Source organism: Panthera onca, chromosome A1 (genome assembly GCF_046562875.1).
Source record: "Panthera onca isolate mPanOnc1 chromosome A1, mPanOnc1 haplotype 2, whole genome shotgun sequence".
Classification (NCBI taxonomy): domain Eukaryota; kingdom Metazoa; phylum Chordata; class Mammalia; order Carnivora; family Felidae; genus Panthera; species Panthera onca.
Window position 1 is genome coordinate 211,282,822 of NC_138339.1, and position 18,415 is coordinate 211,301,236.

The 18,415-nt window shown below is 35.4% G+C and overlaps 1 protein-coding gene across 6 annotated transcripts in view; it reads right to left on the bottom strand.

Moving 5' to 3' along the window:
- Positions 1 to 18,415, bottom strand: part of ELF1 (E74 like ETS transcription factor 1) — a 108,721-nt gene that overhangs the window by 4,381 nt on the left and 85,925 nt on the right. For 4 of the 6 annotated variants that reach the window (XM_060637047.3, XM_060637045.3, XM_060637048.3 and 1 more), the window contains 5 exons: positions 14,558 to 14,665; positions 12,772 to 12,939; positions 7,568 to 7,651; positions 6,794 to 6,986; positions 4,137 to 4,586 (listed from right to left, as the gene is read on the bottom strand). In XM_060637047.3, the coding sequence (XP_060493030.1) occupies positions 4,137 to 4,586; positions 6,794 to 6,986; positions 7,568 to 7,651; positions 12,772 to 12,939; positions 14,558 to 14,665 (1,003 nt within the window). The remainder of the gene's footprint in view (positions 1 to 4,136; positions 4,587 to 6,793; positions 6,987 to 7,567; positions 7,652 to 12,771; positions 12,940 to 14,557; positions 14,666 to 18,415) is intronic. The other 2 variants (XM_060637049.3, XM_060637050.3) reach the window with 2 other exon arrangements.

The following is an 18,415-nucleotide window of genomic DNA, read 5'->3' on the forward strand; positions in this document are numbered from 1 at the left end:
TTTTCCCAACCACAGAAAATTTTAATTATTTTTTTCTTAGTTAATGATTAAACTGTCAGTTGTGTCTGGTTATATTATATAACAAAGGTTATGTTACAGTTAACTACTTTATAAAATTTCCTACACTGCTTGTAACCACTGGTATATACTGGTAATTTAAAATTCCTCAAACTTTCTGAGACTAAGAAAGGTATACAATGTAACATTTAGTTCTTATTGTATATCTACTTAGATGTCAAGGAACTGTCATTTACCTGTTATGATCACCTGTAACACCATTAACTGTTAAGATCACCTTTATTTTAGAGATGAGGAAACACACTCAGAATAGTTAATTAATCCAATTCAATGTCACATCTAATAATTGACGAGGTTGAAGGGCTGGAAAGTTACGCCTATAGTCTTCCTACTCCATTACTTTGCTTTTAAGATAATTTGCACATTATACATTTTTTGAGGCTAAGTGATTTAAGAGACCCTAAGACAAACTACTGGGCTTGAATAAATATTACAGAGAAAAAAGTTATGTTAGGTTGGTATGTGGACTTGCAAATTTATCAAGGGACAATTTCAGGAAAATATTTTACCAGAGGTTTACTTTTGTTGTAGCTTCTTTAAATAACATGAAGCTAGAGTCAAAATTAAAGCACATATAAAATTAAAGCAGAGTAAAAACTGAGCACATAGACCATAAATCATTTAGAAAAGCTTAATAGATTTCAACAGACATACATGGAATTATGTGAGATAAAAAGATATGAGCAAAGGAAAAACAGAAAAGAAAAAACATGTTACTTCATTGTAAATGACTGGTAATTCACGAGAATCATGTGACTCAACAGGCAGGGTGGCAAATCATGAGCTCACTGCTTTGGACTAAACTTCTTGCATTAAAACACTGTCTTCACCACTTACTATATGTGACCAGGTTCCTTGGCCTCCTCATCTGTAAAATAGGAATAATACTACCTATATCTCATTGATAAGTTAGGATATTAGACATTAATATATGGAAAGCGTATAAAATACAGAGAGTGCTTTGAAAATGTCAGTTCTTATTGATATATTCATTGAATATTCTAAGTCCTATAAATTTTTTTTTAATGTTTATTTTCATTTTTGAGAGAGAGACAGACAGAGCATGAGTGGGGGAGGGGCAGAGAGAAAGGGAGACACAGAATCTGAAGCAGGCTCCAGGCTCTGAGCTGTCACCACAGAGCCCGATGTGGGGCTCGAACTCATTAACCGTGAGATCATGACCTGAGCTGAAGTTGGACGCTTAACCGACTGAGCCACCCAGATGCCCCCCCCCTTTTTATTTAATTTTTAATAATTTTAAGTCCTATATATTCCATTTTCTCTTAGCTACAGATCTTTAAGTGGTCTTTGTTTTTATTAGTAAGTAGTTATAAAATTAAGAAAAATGTAGCCAAATTACTGCTATTTTACTTAGGAGTAATAATACGACAGTTATTTAGGAAAACCTCTTTATTCTTAAGAACTGTATGTTGAAATGATTAGAAATAAAATGTCATAATGATGTCCACTTACTTGACAAATAACCAAACATGAAAAAGGGTAGAAACAGAGAGAAAACAAATAAAGCAAAATGCTATCAACTGTGAATCCAGGTGGATTTAAATAGGTGTTCATTGTACTATTTCAACCTGTTGATATTGTGAAATTTTTCATGATGAAAAGTTCAGGTAATTATAAAAAATACAAATAAAAAATAAAGAAATCACTAAATAAGGAAATAATCTAATGAAAAATGATTCTAATAATGCATTAAAATTTCAGAGTAATATGTACAATTTGCTTGAAATTTACTTAACACCTTTTCTTTCTTTCTATATAATGGAAAAGAACAATAGGAAAACCGGAGTAATTATATTCATTATTCATTAACTTTGGCCTTAACACATCCAGTAATTTCAGGGAATAAAATGCATTCCATTAGAGGCTTAACTCCTTTAAAATAAGTAGGATTTTTGAGAGATACAAATAAAAGATACAACCAAATGTGGGAACAATTTTTTTTAAAGTCAAAGGAATGATTAAGAATGTGTGTATATATATAAAAAAAGAAAGTGTGTATATACATACATATAAATAGAAAATGATTTATTCAATAAGTATGTTTTAAACTCTGAAAAGTTAAAGTTTTTAATTTCTTCATTATATAAGCAGTACACTTAGAGAACTCATTATTCCGAGAGGAGATAAGAATGAATATATACACTATTTCAAAATAAAATCTATAAATCTGAAGGGGTGTTATGTGATAGAGACTATGTTAAGCAGAAGGACAATGAATAAAATGTGGCTCCTGCAGGGTTACATGTATAGGAGGAGACGAGCATTAAAGTCAACTGAAACACCTGGTTCAAGTCCCAGATTGAGTTGCACTGCACACAAGCAGTCAGCTTTAACTGTGGAAGGCAAGGAAGGAATCATGAGCAGAGAAGTGAGAGCTGGTAGCGGAAGCTCCAGAAATTTAACTGCAGGTCTGTGTGCAACATGAATCTAACAAAAGCTGTAAGAAAGTAGCATAGCAAAGCTGTGACTAGTAGTCTTATATAACAGGTTGGACTCCAGAGAAAAAATACTGGAGCCAGGAAGCAGGCAGGGAGTCCACAGAACAATCAGGGACCTTAGAAATGAAAATTCTGAAAAGTACACCAAAAGACAGTTTGCAAATCATGGATAAGGAGTATAATTACAGCATTTTAATATCTAGCACTGAGTATTATTCAGAAATTGACATTCAGAGTAATAAAGTATCCAATACAGTATCACAATTTAATATCCATCAGAGCTAGAGTTATGTGGACTTTTTTTATTGCAAGGTGGGGGGATTTGTTTTTATTCTCAAGGTGTAAAAAAAAGATGCTAAAAAATAACTGAATCACTCCAAGAAGGGGGTCCTAGTGATTAGCTTATGACTATTGGATGTTTCCTATCAGCACGAATACACACAATGATAAGACGACAAAGAGCCTAGAAACCAATGGGAGGAATCACGTACTTCCAACTAGATACTCAGTTATCATACAAAACCAATAGGACATAGAGGAAAATAAAACATTAAAAAGAAAATAGATAAATAAGCACTCCTTTAATAACAGTGAAAGACTGATCCTTCCTGTCCAATTAAAATGGGACAAATGTAACCTTTCTACTCCTTGCAAGTCAATTTTCACGATGCCACAAGTTTAAATGGACCATACAAGGAAGACTAAAACATCTAACTCTGTCTTGATTCTGGGTAATGCTTCTTACCTCAAGATCAACAGAACAAAAATCCAGCATTTATATTCAGGAATATACAAATGTTAAGACTGAAGTCAGCTAATAAAAATAATCAAAGAATCATTTTTATTATATTTGGACGGGCTCCTATGTTTTATTGTAATTCACATTCTGGAAATTCATGACCGTAGAAAAAGAGAATGTTACAAATGTCCATCTAATTTTCTGCCTTTCCTCTTTTTCCCCATTCTACATCAATGAGACCAGTCCCAAATGCTGCAAAAGACCAGTTTAAAGCAGACAGGGTTTTCTTGATCAATTTGTTGTTTCATCTTTCCCAGGGTTATGAGATAAATTTGATTTGATTGCTATAAAACTATTTTTCCAACTTCTGCTACTCTAAAAGCCCAAAAAATTAGATTCTTGGCCTCTTTGAACTTTAAAACTGCTCCATGATAGGATCTTCTCAAGGAGTAATGTTGTTTCTTCGAACTCACTATATTCCAGAAGGTCATGATTGTCAATTTATGTTAAATTTTTACAGCTTCTGACTTTGAAAGGAAGATCTGAAACCATTCTCTGGAGTTTCTAATATGTGGATTGCTTCTTGTATGATCAATCCAATCGTACAACGGTACAGTAGACTAGACTTAATAGAATAACATCAAGTAATGTCAAAGTTTAAAAATAAGGAATCACTGATAGAATCAGAGGATTGATGTCATATACACTGCTGCTGAAAACAATCTGTTGAATAAGATTTCTAGCTTGAAATCAATACAATTTTTATTCTCACTTCTGAATCCTAAGGTATTTAACTAATAATGGCTCTGGTCAGAAACATTACATAATGAAATGCATCAATAACTTTATAGTTTTCTCACCTAATACTCTGAACGGAAGAATTTAATGTTTCATCCTGCATGCTACTGGTTACGGTTGCTTCTCCTTCTGGGACAGCTTGTACTGGCTGTACTACATGAATAGTCCGGAAGAGCTGGGTGGGATATGGAGACTGTGTGGGCTGCACTGTCCTCAGAACTTCTGATGGCTGTGCAGCTTCTGCAGGATCTTTGGGTTTTGTAGCTTTAGAATTTCCCGGCTTTAGAACTGTAGTGGCTCCTCCTTTTATCCCTGGACTTGAGGATACTCTCGATCTGCTTGCTTGGCTCCTACTTGAAGTAGTCGTTGAAGACAGTGATGGATCTGAAGACTCTATGCTGGAACCTGGATCCTCATCATCTATATAAATAAGATCTTTTGGCATTTCCTTGAACTGATACACCAAGCGCTGACCTTCTACTTTTGCCAGAATACCCCTTTGGTAATAGTACCTATTCAAAGCAGACAATTTTATCAATATTTTATTCAATTAAACATAAATTAAAATGATATTCAACAACATTAAAAATTCCCTAATAATAACAGAGTCTCAAGTTGGAAACAAGTAGGAGAAGAATTTCAAGATGAAGGGTAGTAACTTTATATAAGATAGTATAATTAAACATATTGTTTTCTTTAAAAAAAATTGTTTTTAATGTTTTTATATTTGAGAGAGAGAGAGAGAGCACAAGTAGGGGAGGGGAAGAGAGACAGAGACAGAATCTGAAGCAGGATCCAGGCTCCAAGCTGCCAGCACAGAGCCTGATGCAGGACTCAAACCCACGAACCATGAGATCATGACCTGAGCCAAAGTCTGACACTTAACCAACTGAGCTACCCAGGGGACCCTTCTCTTTTTTTTTTTTTAGTGTTGATTTATTTTTGAGAGAGAGACATAAAGAGAGAACACAAGCAGGCAGGGGCAGAGAGAGAGGGAGACAGAGAATCCAAAGTAGGCTCCAGGTTCCAAGCCGTTGGCACAGTGTCCAACATGGGGCTTGAACTCATGAAATAGCGAGGTCATGACCTGAGCCGATGTTGGACGCCCTGCTGACTGAGCCACCCAGGTGCCCCAAACACATTCTTTCTAAATATATATAAAACACACATACTTACATAGAAAAATCCTTATTGCTAACTAAACCTAAAACCAGTTCTGATGAGGAGATTGTTGATAAAGTATATGGATTATACAGTGAACTATCTAGTTCACTTTTCTTCATCTCCCCTTCTTCCAACTTGCCGGAATACTCAAATCTACTACAAACCTCAAGAATTTAGGGGCTTTGTGTGGCTCAGTCGGCTAAGTGTCTGACTTTTGGTTTCAGTAAAGGTCATGATCTCATGGTTCACGGGCTGGAGCCCTGCGTTGGGCTCTGTACTGCCTTGTGGAGTCTGCTTGGGATTCCGTCTCCATCTCAGAGAGCAGGAATTAGAGCAGGGAAGGAGCACAGAGGGAGACAGAGGGCCCAAAGTGGGCTCTGTGCTGACAGCAGACAGCCCAAAGTGGGGCTTGAACCCATGAACCCTGAGATCATGATGTGAGCCAAAGTCTGACACTTAACCAACCGAGCCACCCAGGCACCACGATGATTGCTACTTCCAGTAAATCTTTCTCAAATAGATGTGTATCTCGAGAGAGAGAGAGCACAGAAAAAACAAACTAATAGTGAGCTTAAGAATAAAATGATACCCTAGTTCAAAATTTCACAGTATCTAACATTATTCTTGAAGCATTTATTCAGGTATACAGATCATATCTGAGATTTACATTTAAAATCTTGGGGCACCTGGGTGGCTCACTCAGTTAAGCATCTGACTTTGGCTCAGGTCATGATCTCACAGTTTGTGGGTTTAAGCCTCACATCAAGCTCTGTGCTGACACTCAGAGCCTGGAGCCTACTTCAGATTCTGTGTCTCCCTCTCTCTCTACCCTCCCCCACTTACACTCTGTCTCTCTCTCAAATAAACGTTAAAAAAAAAATTAAAGAAAATAAATAAAAATGCACCCTCTTATTAAGTACCTGCATTACCACTATTTGTTAACTTTGTGCTGAATTCAAGTTTAATGGCTCCAAACATATGACTCCTGTGGTCAATTTAAATTTCTGTTGATGGTTTATATTTTTTAGTCCCTTTATAAGGAAACTGTCTGTTATTTGCATGAAAAATTTTTTTTGAAGGAAAACATTTTCCTAGATTGGAGTCAGATTTCAATTTAAATACACACTGATTTTTTTTTTTTTTTTTTTTTGAGAGAGAGAGACAGAGAGGGAGGGAGGGATGGAAGGAGGGAGGGAGGGAGGGAGGGAGGGAGGGAGAGAATGAATGCATGCACAAGGGGAGGGGCAGAGAGAGGGAGACAGAGAATCCCAAGCAGGCTCGAGGTTCCGCACTGTCAGCACAGAGCCTGACCTGGGCCTCAAACTCAGGAACTGTGAGATCACCACCTGAGCTGAAACCACAAGTCAGATGTTTAAGCAACTGAGCCACCCAGGCACCCCTAAATACATAGTGATTTCTGTAAGTTGTGTGGTTTTAGTAATTCAATAATAAAATTCACCATTTTTGTAATCCTCTAACTTTTTAGAAGTTACCTACTTTGTAGTATTTAGGAAATAATATTCTTAACACAACAAACTACAAAAGCTTCATGTACCTGAGAGCTCTTCCCATGGTCTCGTAATTCATGTCAGGTTTGTTTTTGTGCTTTCCCCACAACCTGGATACTGCTTTGGAATCTACCAGTTTAAAAATGCCTTTTTCTCGCTGGGTCCATTTGATATATTTAGGACAAGTAGCTTTGTCCTGGAGCAGTGCCAGTAAAAACTCCCAAAGATAAATTGTGTTTCCTGAAACAAAAGCAATTTCTGTTGAACTGATTACAATTTCATTTGAAAGAGCAAAATTAAACACAACTAAAAGTCTTATGTAAGATGTCTGGACAGAGCAATCTTGGCAATTAGATTTGTGATAACTTAGGGAGGAAAAAAAAACACTTTGAGAGGAATTTTTTCTTACCTCTTTAAGAACCATTACCTAAGAAAACCAGTGAAAAAGAGTTATACAAAACATTCAATAGTTGTTCTTTTTATATCAGAGCAAATGGATTGACCTTAATTTTTTTCATATTTGGGCTGCAGTTATGAAAATATGAGAACTTCAAAACAGTATTATAAAGTGTCTATGAACTGAAAGGCTAACCTGGCTGAACTCTCCCAAGAGACTCATTATTAAATGAAAGGACACACAGGTACATAAAAAAATCTCTTGAATGGAAAAGTGCCAACTGTACTTTATAAGCATGTGGCAGCAATAAGATCCATTTCAATAAGTCAAGAGAGCTGGTAGTTTTTCTTACAAAATGCAGATATTTTAAAGAATCTAACTGTTACTTGACCTATAAGTATTACAAGGAAATTATAGTACTTACCCTTACCATCTTTATTTTTCTTCTTCACAGATATGTTTGGTGTAGTGGCTGGGGAATCTGGTCGTGGAGGTTTTGTTTTTCTCCCTGAAAACAGAACAGCTCTGTGTAAGTATCTGCCCTCAAAAGTGAAAGAGAATGAACAATTTAGCTGTTTATAAATGCTATTTGGTCATTTATCTTAAATTTTAATGCTTTATACATGGATCACACATAATGGTCTCCTAAATGCTGTTTACTCAAAAGGAAAATAACTTCAGTGAAATTTTATCATTAGCGTAGGTTAGAGCACAAACACTTTTATGTAGGAAATGATATATCAGCTCATTTATAAAAATAAGGTTAAGTTTAAAACATTATATCTTGTCTTTGAGGGAAAAAAACTGACAGTGCTTTCTTAAAATTTGGGGTAACATTCTTGATGTTGATAAGACTGGGGCTCAAAAAATAAGCCATACAAATTTGTCTGTTGGTTACATAAGCTTTTTATGGTAGGAGAAGTTGACTTTTAGCTTTTCTCACATCTGCATACACGTAGTTCTCAAATACTAGAAACGTCCCAAAACTTTAGAGATAGAAAAATATGTGAGGCAAAATTTTGGTGAACCACATAGTCTATTTTTATTTTCCTATGTATTTTTAATCATCTTATTTTTCTGTATCTCTTTTGATTCACACAAAACAGTTTTGCACATTATATATATCATAGTTATGCTTCATTCAATCTCTAAACAAGTCCATTCCAACAGTGTTAAATGTAGTTTGTGCAACCTTAGTCTGGCTCAACCAACTATTCTAAAGCCTTGTTTGTGATCTTCTTTTGCCATTTCTCTAGGAACACAACTTGGTGGCAATGTTGCCTGAGATTTAGGTTGAGATGATCATGCTGTCCGAATAGACTACCATTCTATACATAAGAACCAATGAAGATTAAGCATAAATGGACACCTTAGTTAGCATATTTTATCCCAACATTCTTCAGGCTCTATCTGGTCTAGGTCACAAGGGTAAGTTCTGGATTAGTGCAATGTAGAGCAAGAACTTAGAAGAACAGAATTCTAGAGATAAAGTCATTAGGTTAAGAACACATCCCCAAGCTGAATAGGAAACATTTCTAAAGGTGCATAAGAGGATCAAAAACAGATCACTTTTGAGGAGCCTGGGTGGTTCAGTTGGTTAAGCATCCAACTCCCCTGCTCTCACAAAGTCACTCTTCAGGCCCTTCTTAATGCATAAATATAAAACCTAGTCAGCCAGGTATCGTGACTTCCATCACTGCAGGAATCTGCAGAGAACAATTCATGAGGCAGACACCTCTGGGTGACTACGTTAATGATAACAAATATTAGAAGTGAAGATATTAGAAATATTAGTTAGCTCCCATCCCTCCTACCCTCTTATTTTATGCTTTCTATTTACCTACCTTTTCTGATAACATCATTTTCTTCTTCCCACTGTTTTCACCACTAGTTTCAGTCAAGACAGAGACTGTTAGTAAACCTATCCAATATCCATCCTTTCCATTGGCTTCCTTACTATTCAACATGGCAATGTGAACAGCTTCATGTGAGTTATACATTAGTTGGGTACAGACTTTTTGGTTGACAGTTATTTCTTCTTAATACTTTGAAGATAGCCAACACTCCCATCCTCTACTGGGAGCTTCTAAGCTGCCAATCTAAAAATCAATCCTCTTCAAGTTTCTCCTCTGGTTGGTTCGTTGTTTCTTCTTCTTCTTCTTCTTCTTCTTCTTCTTCTTCTTCTTCTTCTTCTTCTTCTTCCTCTTCCTCTTCTTCTTTTTTTGGGCGGGGCTAGGGGAGTGCTGTGTTTTGCATTTTTTTCTATAATGTATTTAGACCTGGACTTCTTTTAGTTATGCTACTCAGGATTCACCATGCTGGGATGTCACCTTGGAAAACTCTCAGTCATTACCTTTGAAGACTGCCTCCTCCTTGCTCTACATATTCTCTTTTTCTGGACCTTTGATCAAACATGTAGACCTTTTCATTCAATCCTTACATCTCTGACTCTTTCATGTTTTTTATTCTACATCAGATCTATATTGGAACTCATTAATGCTTTTAAACAGTGACTAATCTGTATATATATAGGTTAAACCTATATATTATGTGTTCTACTTGGTTCCTTATGACATCAGTCTTCCACTATTAATTAGGATATTAGTCTTTCACGTTAAAAAGAGCTTTACAAAGTATAACAGATATACAATAAATTGCATATGGTTAAAGTCTATAAGTCGGTATCTTCCAACATGTTTTTACCTGTGAAATCATCACTATGTTCAAAACAGCATATCCTTCCCTCCCAAAAGTACTTTGTACCCCTCTGTAAGCCTTACATCTTACCTCTCCCACTCTGCCCAATCCAAAGATAACCAACTACTCACATATTTTCTGTCATTATATTAGTTTGCAGTTTGCACAATTTTATATAAATAGAAACATACATATTAAAAAATCTGGCTTCTTTCCAAATTGGCATAATTATGCTGAGATTCATCCATTTTTGTTGTATGTATCAATAGTATACTCTATTTTATTGCTGAGTGTTACTTCATTGTACAGGTATACCACAAATTTGTTTATTTAATCAGCAGTTGATAGACATTTGGGTTGTTTCAAGTTTGGGGCTATTATTGCAAAGAAAATTGCTAAGAACATTCATTCATGCATACGTTTTTCTATAAATGTATGGCTTCATTTATTTTGGGTAAACACTCAGTAGAAGAATGGCTGGGTCACATGTTAAGCATGCATTAAATGTTTTAAGAAATTGCCAAACTGAAAAAAGAAAGAAAGACAGAAAGAAAGAAAGGAAGGGAAAAAAGAAAAAGAGGAAACAAAGAGCGACCCAAACAAACAAAAAAATTCTCTATGCAGTAAGGTGGGGTAATCATAGGGCTCACCCTCATTTGTTTCCTGTTTCTCAGAGATCACTTGCTTTTGTTGACTGATATCCACTTTTTAATAGCACTGTTTCATACATTTTGTCTGTATTTTCAGGTTGTTTAAATAGGAAAGTAAATCCAGATTCTGGAGATTTTTTAATTAAAATTTTTTTCCAGCTTTATTGAGATATAATGACATATAATTGTGTATCTTTAAGATGTACAATGCAATGATGTGATACACTTCTACGTTGTAAAATGATTACCACAGTAGGGTCAGTTAATATACCATCACCTCACATAATAATTACTTGGTTTTGGGGGTGTGAACATTTAAGATGTTAGCAACTTTCTCTATTAGCAACTTTTAAATATATAATACATATTGTACTGTTAACCAAAGTCATCATGCTGTACATTAGGTCCCCATACTCATTTTATACCTGGAAGCTTATATCCTTTATTGACACCTCCCCATTTCCTCCTCCTAGCAACCACCGTTTTTCTCTCTGCTTCTAGGAGTTCGGCTATTTCAGATTCCACATGTGAGAGCACACAATATTTGTCTTTCTCTGACTTATTTCACTTAGCATAATGCTCTCAAGGTCCACCTATGTTTTTTAATGTGCAATGAACATGGGAATGCAGGTATTGCTTTGTTATCTTATTTTCATTTCTTTTGAATATATATATCCAGGTGTAAGATTGCTAGGTCATATGGTTATTTGTAGTTTTAACATTTTGAGGAACCTCCGTGCTGTTTTCCATAGTGGCTGTACCAATTTACATTCCCACCAACAGTACACAAGGGTTCCTTTTTCTCCACATCCCTGCCAACACTCATTATCTCTTGCCTTTTTGATGACAGTCACTGTGACAGGTGTGAGGTGACAGCTTATTGTGGTTTTGATTTGCAGTTTTCTGACAATTAGTGATGTTGAGCATCTTTTCATTACCTGTTGGCCATCTGCATGTCTTCTTTAGTCTATTCAATGTCTATTCAAGGCCCTCTGACCATTTTTTAATCAGTTTTTTTGTTGTTGTTGTTTTTTGCTATTGAGTTGTAGGAGTTCTTTATGTGTTTCTGAATATTAACCCCTTATCAGATATATGGCTTGCAAATATTTTCTCCAATTCTGTAGGCTGCCTTTCATTTTTTTGATGGTTTCTTTTGCTGTGCAGAAGCTTTTTAGTTTAATGTAGTTCCACTTACAATTTTTTCTTTTGTTGTCCCCAAATCATTGCCAAATCAGGTTCTGTCATTTCATGTTGTCTGGAAGAAGACATTCCACCCGGTATTTTTTAACAGTCTCATTCTTTGACCTTGTTTTTCATTCTTTTGCCTTAATAATTGCAGTCATATTCATGAAAGTTTGTATTTGATAATTCGACTGTCTTAAGTTCTTAGAGAAGTAATCCTACACTCATTCTATGTCTTCTGCTTCTCATTCAGGAATTATCTTCCTTATGTATTCCTTAATACTGCAATGTGAGCTCACCTCAACAGGGCTTTATTTGAGGAAATTCTGTGCAGCTCAGGTTAAATGTAGGACTTGCCAGAGCAGTTTTACAAGAGCTTTTGCCTGGTACCCCAAAGTTATTACCAGCCTGGGTACACTTTTATGTTAATTATGTTAAGTATGGCTGGGAATGCACAAGTGCCTTGGACATCAAGACTGACATAACGTCTCAGCCCTTCAGTGTCAGTTCATTCTTAGTGTTTCTATTTCCCTCTTCAGTTTTGGCTCTTGGATTTACCCTTACTTTTATGTGAAGTTAAGTTACTGGGTGGTTGGTGATTAACCAAGATATTAAACTCAAAATATTATACAAGCTGGAGTAGAATCAGAAGGCAATAAAATGGAAAGAGCGCCAGACTTTAGTATGCAGATATGGTCCTAAATTCGTGAAAAGTTAAAAACTCCCTTTAAAATTTAAATCTAATTAAAATCTAACATTTTCCTCTTCAATTACTTACCTGTTGATTTCCAATTCATTATTTTTCCCTCGGGAATCTTATACTGGAATCTATGCTAGTGGTTTTTCTAACTATGTCCTTTGGAAGGAAGCTAACTTCCCTTACACCAACCTCTTTTTGAGTTTGGATAAAAGGGTTTAGATAAAAGGTTGAGGCTTTAATTTTTTATTGAATCTAATATGGAGATGTACCTTTTATGTTTTGTACCCTCATTTTTTATTATGTGAGTTTTAATTGGTGTAGAAATATCCTTGAATAAACATTATGTTTAAATTCCACTTCAAGACTTGACTGTTTGCCCTAAACAAATTAACCACCCACCTTTCTTTCTCTTAGGTTGTTCTGGCGACGATGTTCCTGGTGAGTGTGCATATGTCTCTTGAACCTGCTGAGTTTCCACCACTTCAGGAATCCCATCTAATGTGACGGATACATGGGTGATTGGCGCAACAACAATGTCATCTTCAGATGAACTAAATATATTATTATCTAATGGAAATAAAATAACTAATTATAATCAACTTTGTATTATCAAAATAATTTCATCACATAACTTCCTGTTTCTATGAAGATTAAAGTAGAAATAAAATCATGAAATCTAGTCTCTTTTTATTTCTTCTGTGCTAAATCAGACACTCTAAGTCAGACCAGGCTTGACAGGACTAATTCAATGCCTTCTCTGACTTCCTATCACCAGTCAATCTTGTTTCTCTTCTCCATTCTTCTCATTGCTGCTAAAGTTATTCTCTGAAACCCAAGTCTGGTTTGACCATATTATTCATTCTATAAAACTTTATATTCTGAAAATTAGAAGAAGAATAAAATTGACTTATTTTCCCATAGTTTACAGGGGAAAAAAGATAAGAAAACCCAAACTCCACAGCATGCCATGTGAAGCTTGCACAATTTGGATCAAACCTACTTTTCCAATCTCATCTCCTGCCTACCAAGAAGGCAGCTACACCAAAGCTATACTTCAGCTAAACCAAAGCATTTTTATCCAAACATTTCTCTCTTTTTTACAGGTCTGTGTCTCTGGCTCAACCCACTCTATCTTGAATGCCCTTCCCTATCTCCTCTAGCCACTAAAAGTTTATCTTTTATATCCCAGGTTAGAAAACTCCTTCCATAAAGCCTGTCTCTGATATTTCCAACCAGAGTCCTCTTTCCTTCCAGAACATGCTGCTATCCCTCCCATGGCCTTTATTTTTGGCTTTTACAGTTATTTACATAAATATCTTCAAAATTAATCTGTGAACTGGAGGAAAAAAATAGTATCTGTTCATTCGTATATCACATTATTGCCTAATGCATTGTCATGCATACAGAAAATATTCAACATCTTAAACTGATTTAGTAATAATTAACTTAAATTAATAAATTAATGAGTTTGACTACTTTCTTGCCAGAAGAGCTCAAAGGAGAACATGGATTTAGAAATAGATGAATAGGGGCACCTGGGTGGAACAGTTGGTTAAGTGTCCAACTCTTGATTTAGGTTCAGGTCATGGTTCAAGATCGAGAGAGGAAATCAAGCCCCGTGTCAGGCTCTGAGCTGACAGAGTGGGGTCTGCTTGGGATTCTCTTTTTCCCCTCTCTCTCTGCCCCTCCCCTGCTCACATGTGCACACATACTCTCTCTCTCAAAATAAATAAATAAAATTTTAAAAAACATTTAAAAGCAGATCAATAATGTGGCAGTGAATTTTTTGCCATGAGGTGTTAGAAATTTTTCAATTAATTTTTGCCTATTCACTAGTGAATACCTATAGAGATCATTAAATTATAATAGTCTGGGCCATAAATACCCTAATACTTCTACCAATGAGGTTAAGAGAATAAATTCTGCAAAATCTGCTGACGACTAAATACTTTTTTATTCCTGAAGATCTCACTCTCCAATTTTTTTTTTTTAAAGTGTTGTTTACCTGAATACTTTAGTGAAGGTGTCTCAACTAATACTGTACCCTAAAATGTACTTGGGACACAAAAAATATAAAAACCTAATCTCTGGTCTCTTGGTATTTACCAACTCTAATAACAAGCAATGGCAAGAACAACTTTTCAAAATATATTCACATGAACAAACCAAACACATGAACACTCACTTATTCGTTTTTCATCCAACATAGGGCCAGGAGAATCCATATTGAGGAGTGCCTCAGCAGCCTCGATTGTTTCAATCGTTTCATCCCCATTATGACAGGAGGCTTCGACTACAATACATTTAAAGAAAACACAAGTTAGCTTTAAGACATCTATTGCTCTAAAACACAAAGATGTCTGGATACATCACTTAATAGTTCAGTTTATGTATACACTTTGTATCAACAAATAAAATCTGTACTGAATATGACTCTTAAGTATTTCTCTACTTCTTTTTCTTTAAAAAAAAAAATCACACAAGGGGTGCCTGGTTGGTTCAGTTGGAAGATCATTAGACTCTTGATCTCGGGGTCATGAGTTCAAGGCCCCATGCTGGGCTCAGAGATTATTTGAAAAAAAATAAAAATTAAAAAACTATAAAATAGAAATAAAAAACCATACAAGATACGGGGTTTTTATTACCAAACAAAAACCTTTTGCAAGATGCTGAGAAGTAAAGAATAAGCAAAATAGAGCTCACATTCTGGAGGGAAAGCACTAGTTGTTTCTGTGATAATTCTTATTTCAAGAATAAATAAGACAGGCACAGACTTCAGTAGAAAGGGTCCAGGAATAATAGCCAGAAATCTCAGATGTGCCACTAAACTAGTATGTCACTGGGCAAGTCATTTTGTGCCCACAGATTTCATATTAGAACATGATTGAGTTGATATTCTTAGGTCCCTTTCAGCTCTACCACTGACTTCAATTCTCTTAGTTAACTAACAGGAATGAACATGAGTCTGTTAATCTCCAACTCTTTTCCCATTCTTCTATGACTGAATTGCTACCATCTCTAAAAAGTTTTAGTCATAGTCACATTATTAGGATCTAACCACCCTTTGATAATTAGTATTCTGGCACCATTCTCCTCTAGTGTGTACTGTAGAACACTAATTCCCCGACTGTGGATTTGACCTAGACCAAGTATTTTAATGTTCTTAAAAAATATTAATATGTAAATGAAAATTTAATCCAGGTACATGCTAGATACTTGACACATCTCTGAATCCCAGAAAGAAGTCCAAAATAGTTTCATAGTGAATTCCTGGATGGCTTTTAGTCACTTAGCTCTAGCATTAGCACCAAGAAAATATGTAAAGAAAATACATAAAGGCATAAATGCCTTCTTTTCATGGATAAATTCAAGATTCTTGAACGTGATATTCATCATCCAACATCTCTTATACCTCCTCCGTGCTATATTCCCCCCTCAATATCTGTGGGAAAAATCACACATCACTTTTAAGTTTGTATGTGTATGTATGTATGTGTGAATATAAAATCATGACTTTCAGATTCAGGGTTGGATTGAGAGTATGTAACTTGATTAATAAAAGCCCTTTAATTTTACACAAGATTAAACAGTAAATATTAAACAGTAAATCTAAACACAGTACTTGAAGTAAAAGTTCTTTGTTCTCAAATGAATGAAAGTGATAACTTACACACTGTACTACTCTATTCCTATTCAATTCAGAGAAGCAACAAAATCATCTTCTTTTTTATTAATGCTATAAACAGATTTTTAAGAAACTGATACGTCTTTGAAATTTAGCTTAACTTTGCATTAGAATATTATATCACTTATTATCCTAAATATTTTTGAACCAGTTCATTCTATCTTTAGATCAAAGATCTTCAAGAACCTACAAAATTCTTAACTGACTCCAAGTGCCTAATTGGCAATATTGAATGCCTAGCTTTCTTGAATAACTGTACTTGGAAATGTGGAAGATGCAATAGTATCAGACATGACCTTTTTCCTTGTCTATTGGTAACGGTACTCAGGTACTATCTAAGAAAATAACAAACTGATTAATTTTGTGGTACAGAATAGACTGACTAGAGGCATACACACTTATAGGCAACATATATCCCTGTAAGTTAGGAAAGTTTTCTGAAGAGATAGCCCTAAGCTGAGTCATTTAAGACAGGATTTAAATATTTTGAGAGGAAAAGAGACAAATTAAAGCAAGAATAAAGTAGAAGCAAGGGCATTAGAATAAGTATTACACATTCAAAGAAAATGAGAGAACTAGTTAATGCCATTATAAAAGAAAATGTGCAACTGCTAAACACTGTTATAACAACAGCAGATTAGTTAACTTGCTTTTATACATTAATTTGGTTGACTGCCTTCCCAAGGAGGAATGGGAGTGGAAGGGAAAAACTGCTTGAAGAAGCAAAGAGCCGGAACAATTCCTGAAAGATGAATACAAAACAAAGAAGTTCAGGGTCATAAACTAGTCAGCTCCTCTCAATATAGGAAGAAACTCCTAACAAAGAATATTTTGTCTCATAAGATAATGGTTAACACTGGGAGTCCCCACAATCTGCCAAGCCATAAGAGAAAATATGGAAGATGTATCTGCAGAATTCCAAATTTCAGCTAGTATCCTTAAAACCAAATATCTATAGGTCACATGGAAGTCAAGGAACAAGAAGATAGCCAAAATAAAAAGAGGCAGGATTTTAAAATAGCTTTAAAAAGCTGTTTTCAAAGGCTTTAAATTTCCCAAGTGGTCCCATTTCTGAATTATTACAAAAAGGATCCAAGAGAATCTGAATAGATTGTTGGCTAGTTTTTTAATTCTAAAAGTATATGTCCTTTTTACTTTCATGTCAAGATGCACAAAACTTCATTAGGAGACTAATGATAGATAGAGACTATAGTCTTCATTAGGAGACTATTTCCCCTGATTATAATGAAAAATAAATCAATTAATTTTACTGCCATATTCTATAAATAGAAATACGTACAAGTCCAATTCCTCCGTAGTAGTTAAAATCAGAAAAGATAAATACCTCACAAACTCTAGCAAAGTGATTAAAAGCAGACACTGTAACACCTCTTATTAAAAACTTAAGTGTCAGGGCACCTGGGGGACTCAGTAGGTTGAGCGCCTGACTCTAGGTTTTGGCCCCAGGGATGTGGGCCACAGATCAAGCCCAGCATGAAGCTTTGTGCTGAGGCGTGGAGCCTGCTTAGGATTTGCTCTCTCTCTCCCTCTGCCCCTCTCCCGTATGCTCCCCCCAAGTACTGTCATGCATGTGTGAAAAGCTCTCTCTCTAAAAACAAAACAAAACAAAACAAAACAAAACAAAACACCTCAAGCCTCCTGAGGGCACCTGGCTGGCTCAGTCAGTAGAACACATGACTCTTCATCTCAGGGTTGTGAGGTTGAGCCCCATGTTAGGTACACAGATTACTTTAAAAAATAATAAATATAAAAACGTAAGCCTCCTATTTAAAGTCTTGTAAATTTAAAGCTTAATAAAAAGCATATTATGGGTGCCTGGGTGACTCAGGCGTCCGACTCCTGATTTCAGCTCAGGTTACGATCTCAACAGTTAATGAGTTCAAGCCCTCCCTCCCCTTACCCCTCCCCTCCATTCAGGGTGCTATGCTGACAGCCCAAAGCCTGCTTGGGATTCTCTCCCGTCTTTCTCTGTGCCTCCCTTGCTTGGTTGCACTCTCTCTCTCTCTCAAAATAAATAAATTTAAAAGAAAAAAGAAAAGAAAAAGCATATTACTCCCTTTGTCAAGGCTTTGAAATTCTATGAATTGAGGAAAATGAACTACTAAAAGTAAATTTTTAAAAAATCCAGCAAATAAGGCACAAATAACTCCATAATTAATTACCAAGTTCCAAATATTTATATAACTAGATATTTAATTACATAAACAAGTATAAAACAAGTTTGCTGGGTAGATGAAAATGATATAATTAGTTTGTATAATAATTTAATTGCCTGCTAAGAAAAAAACAAGAAGAATTTCAAACCCTTTGTTAAGCCTTTTCTAATAAAAAAATTAA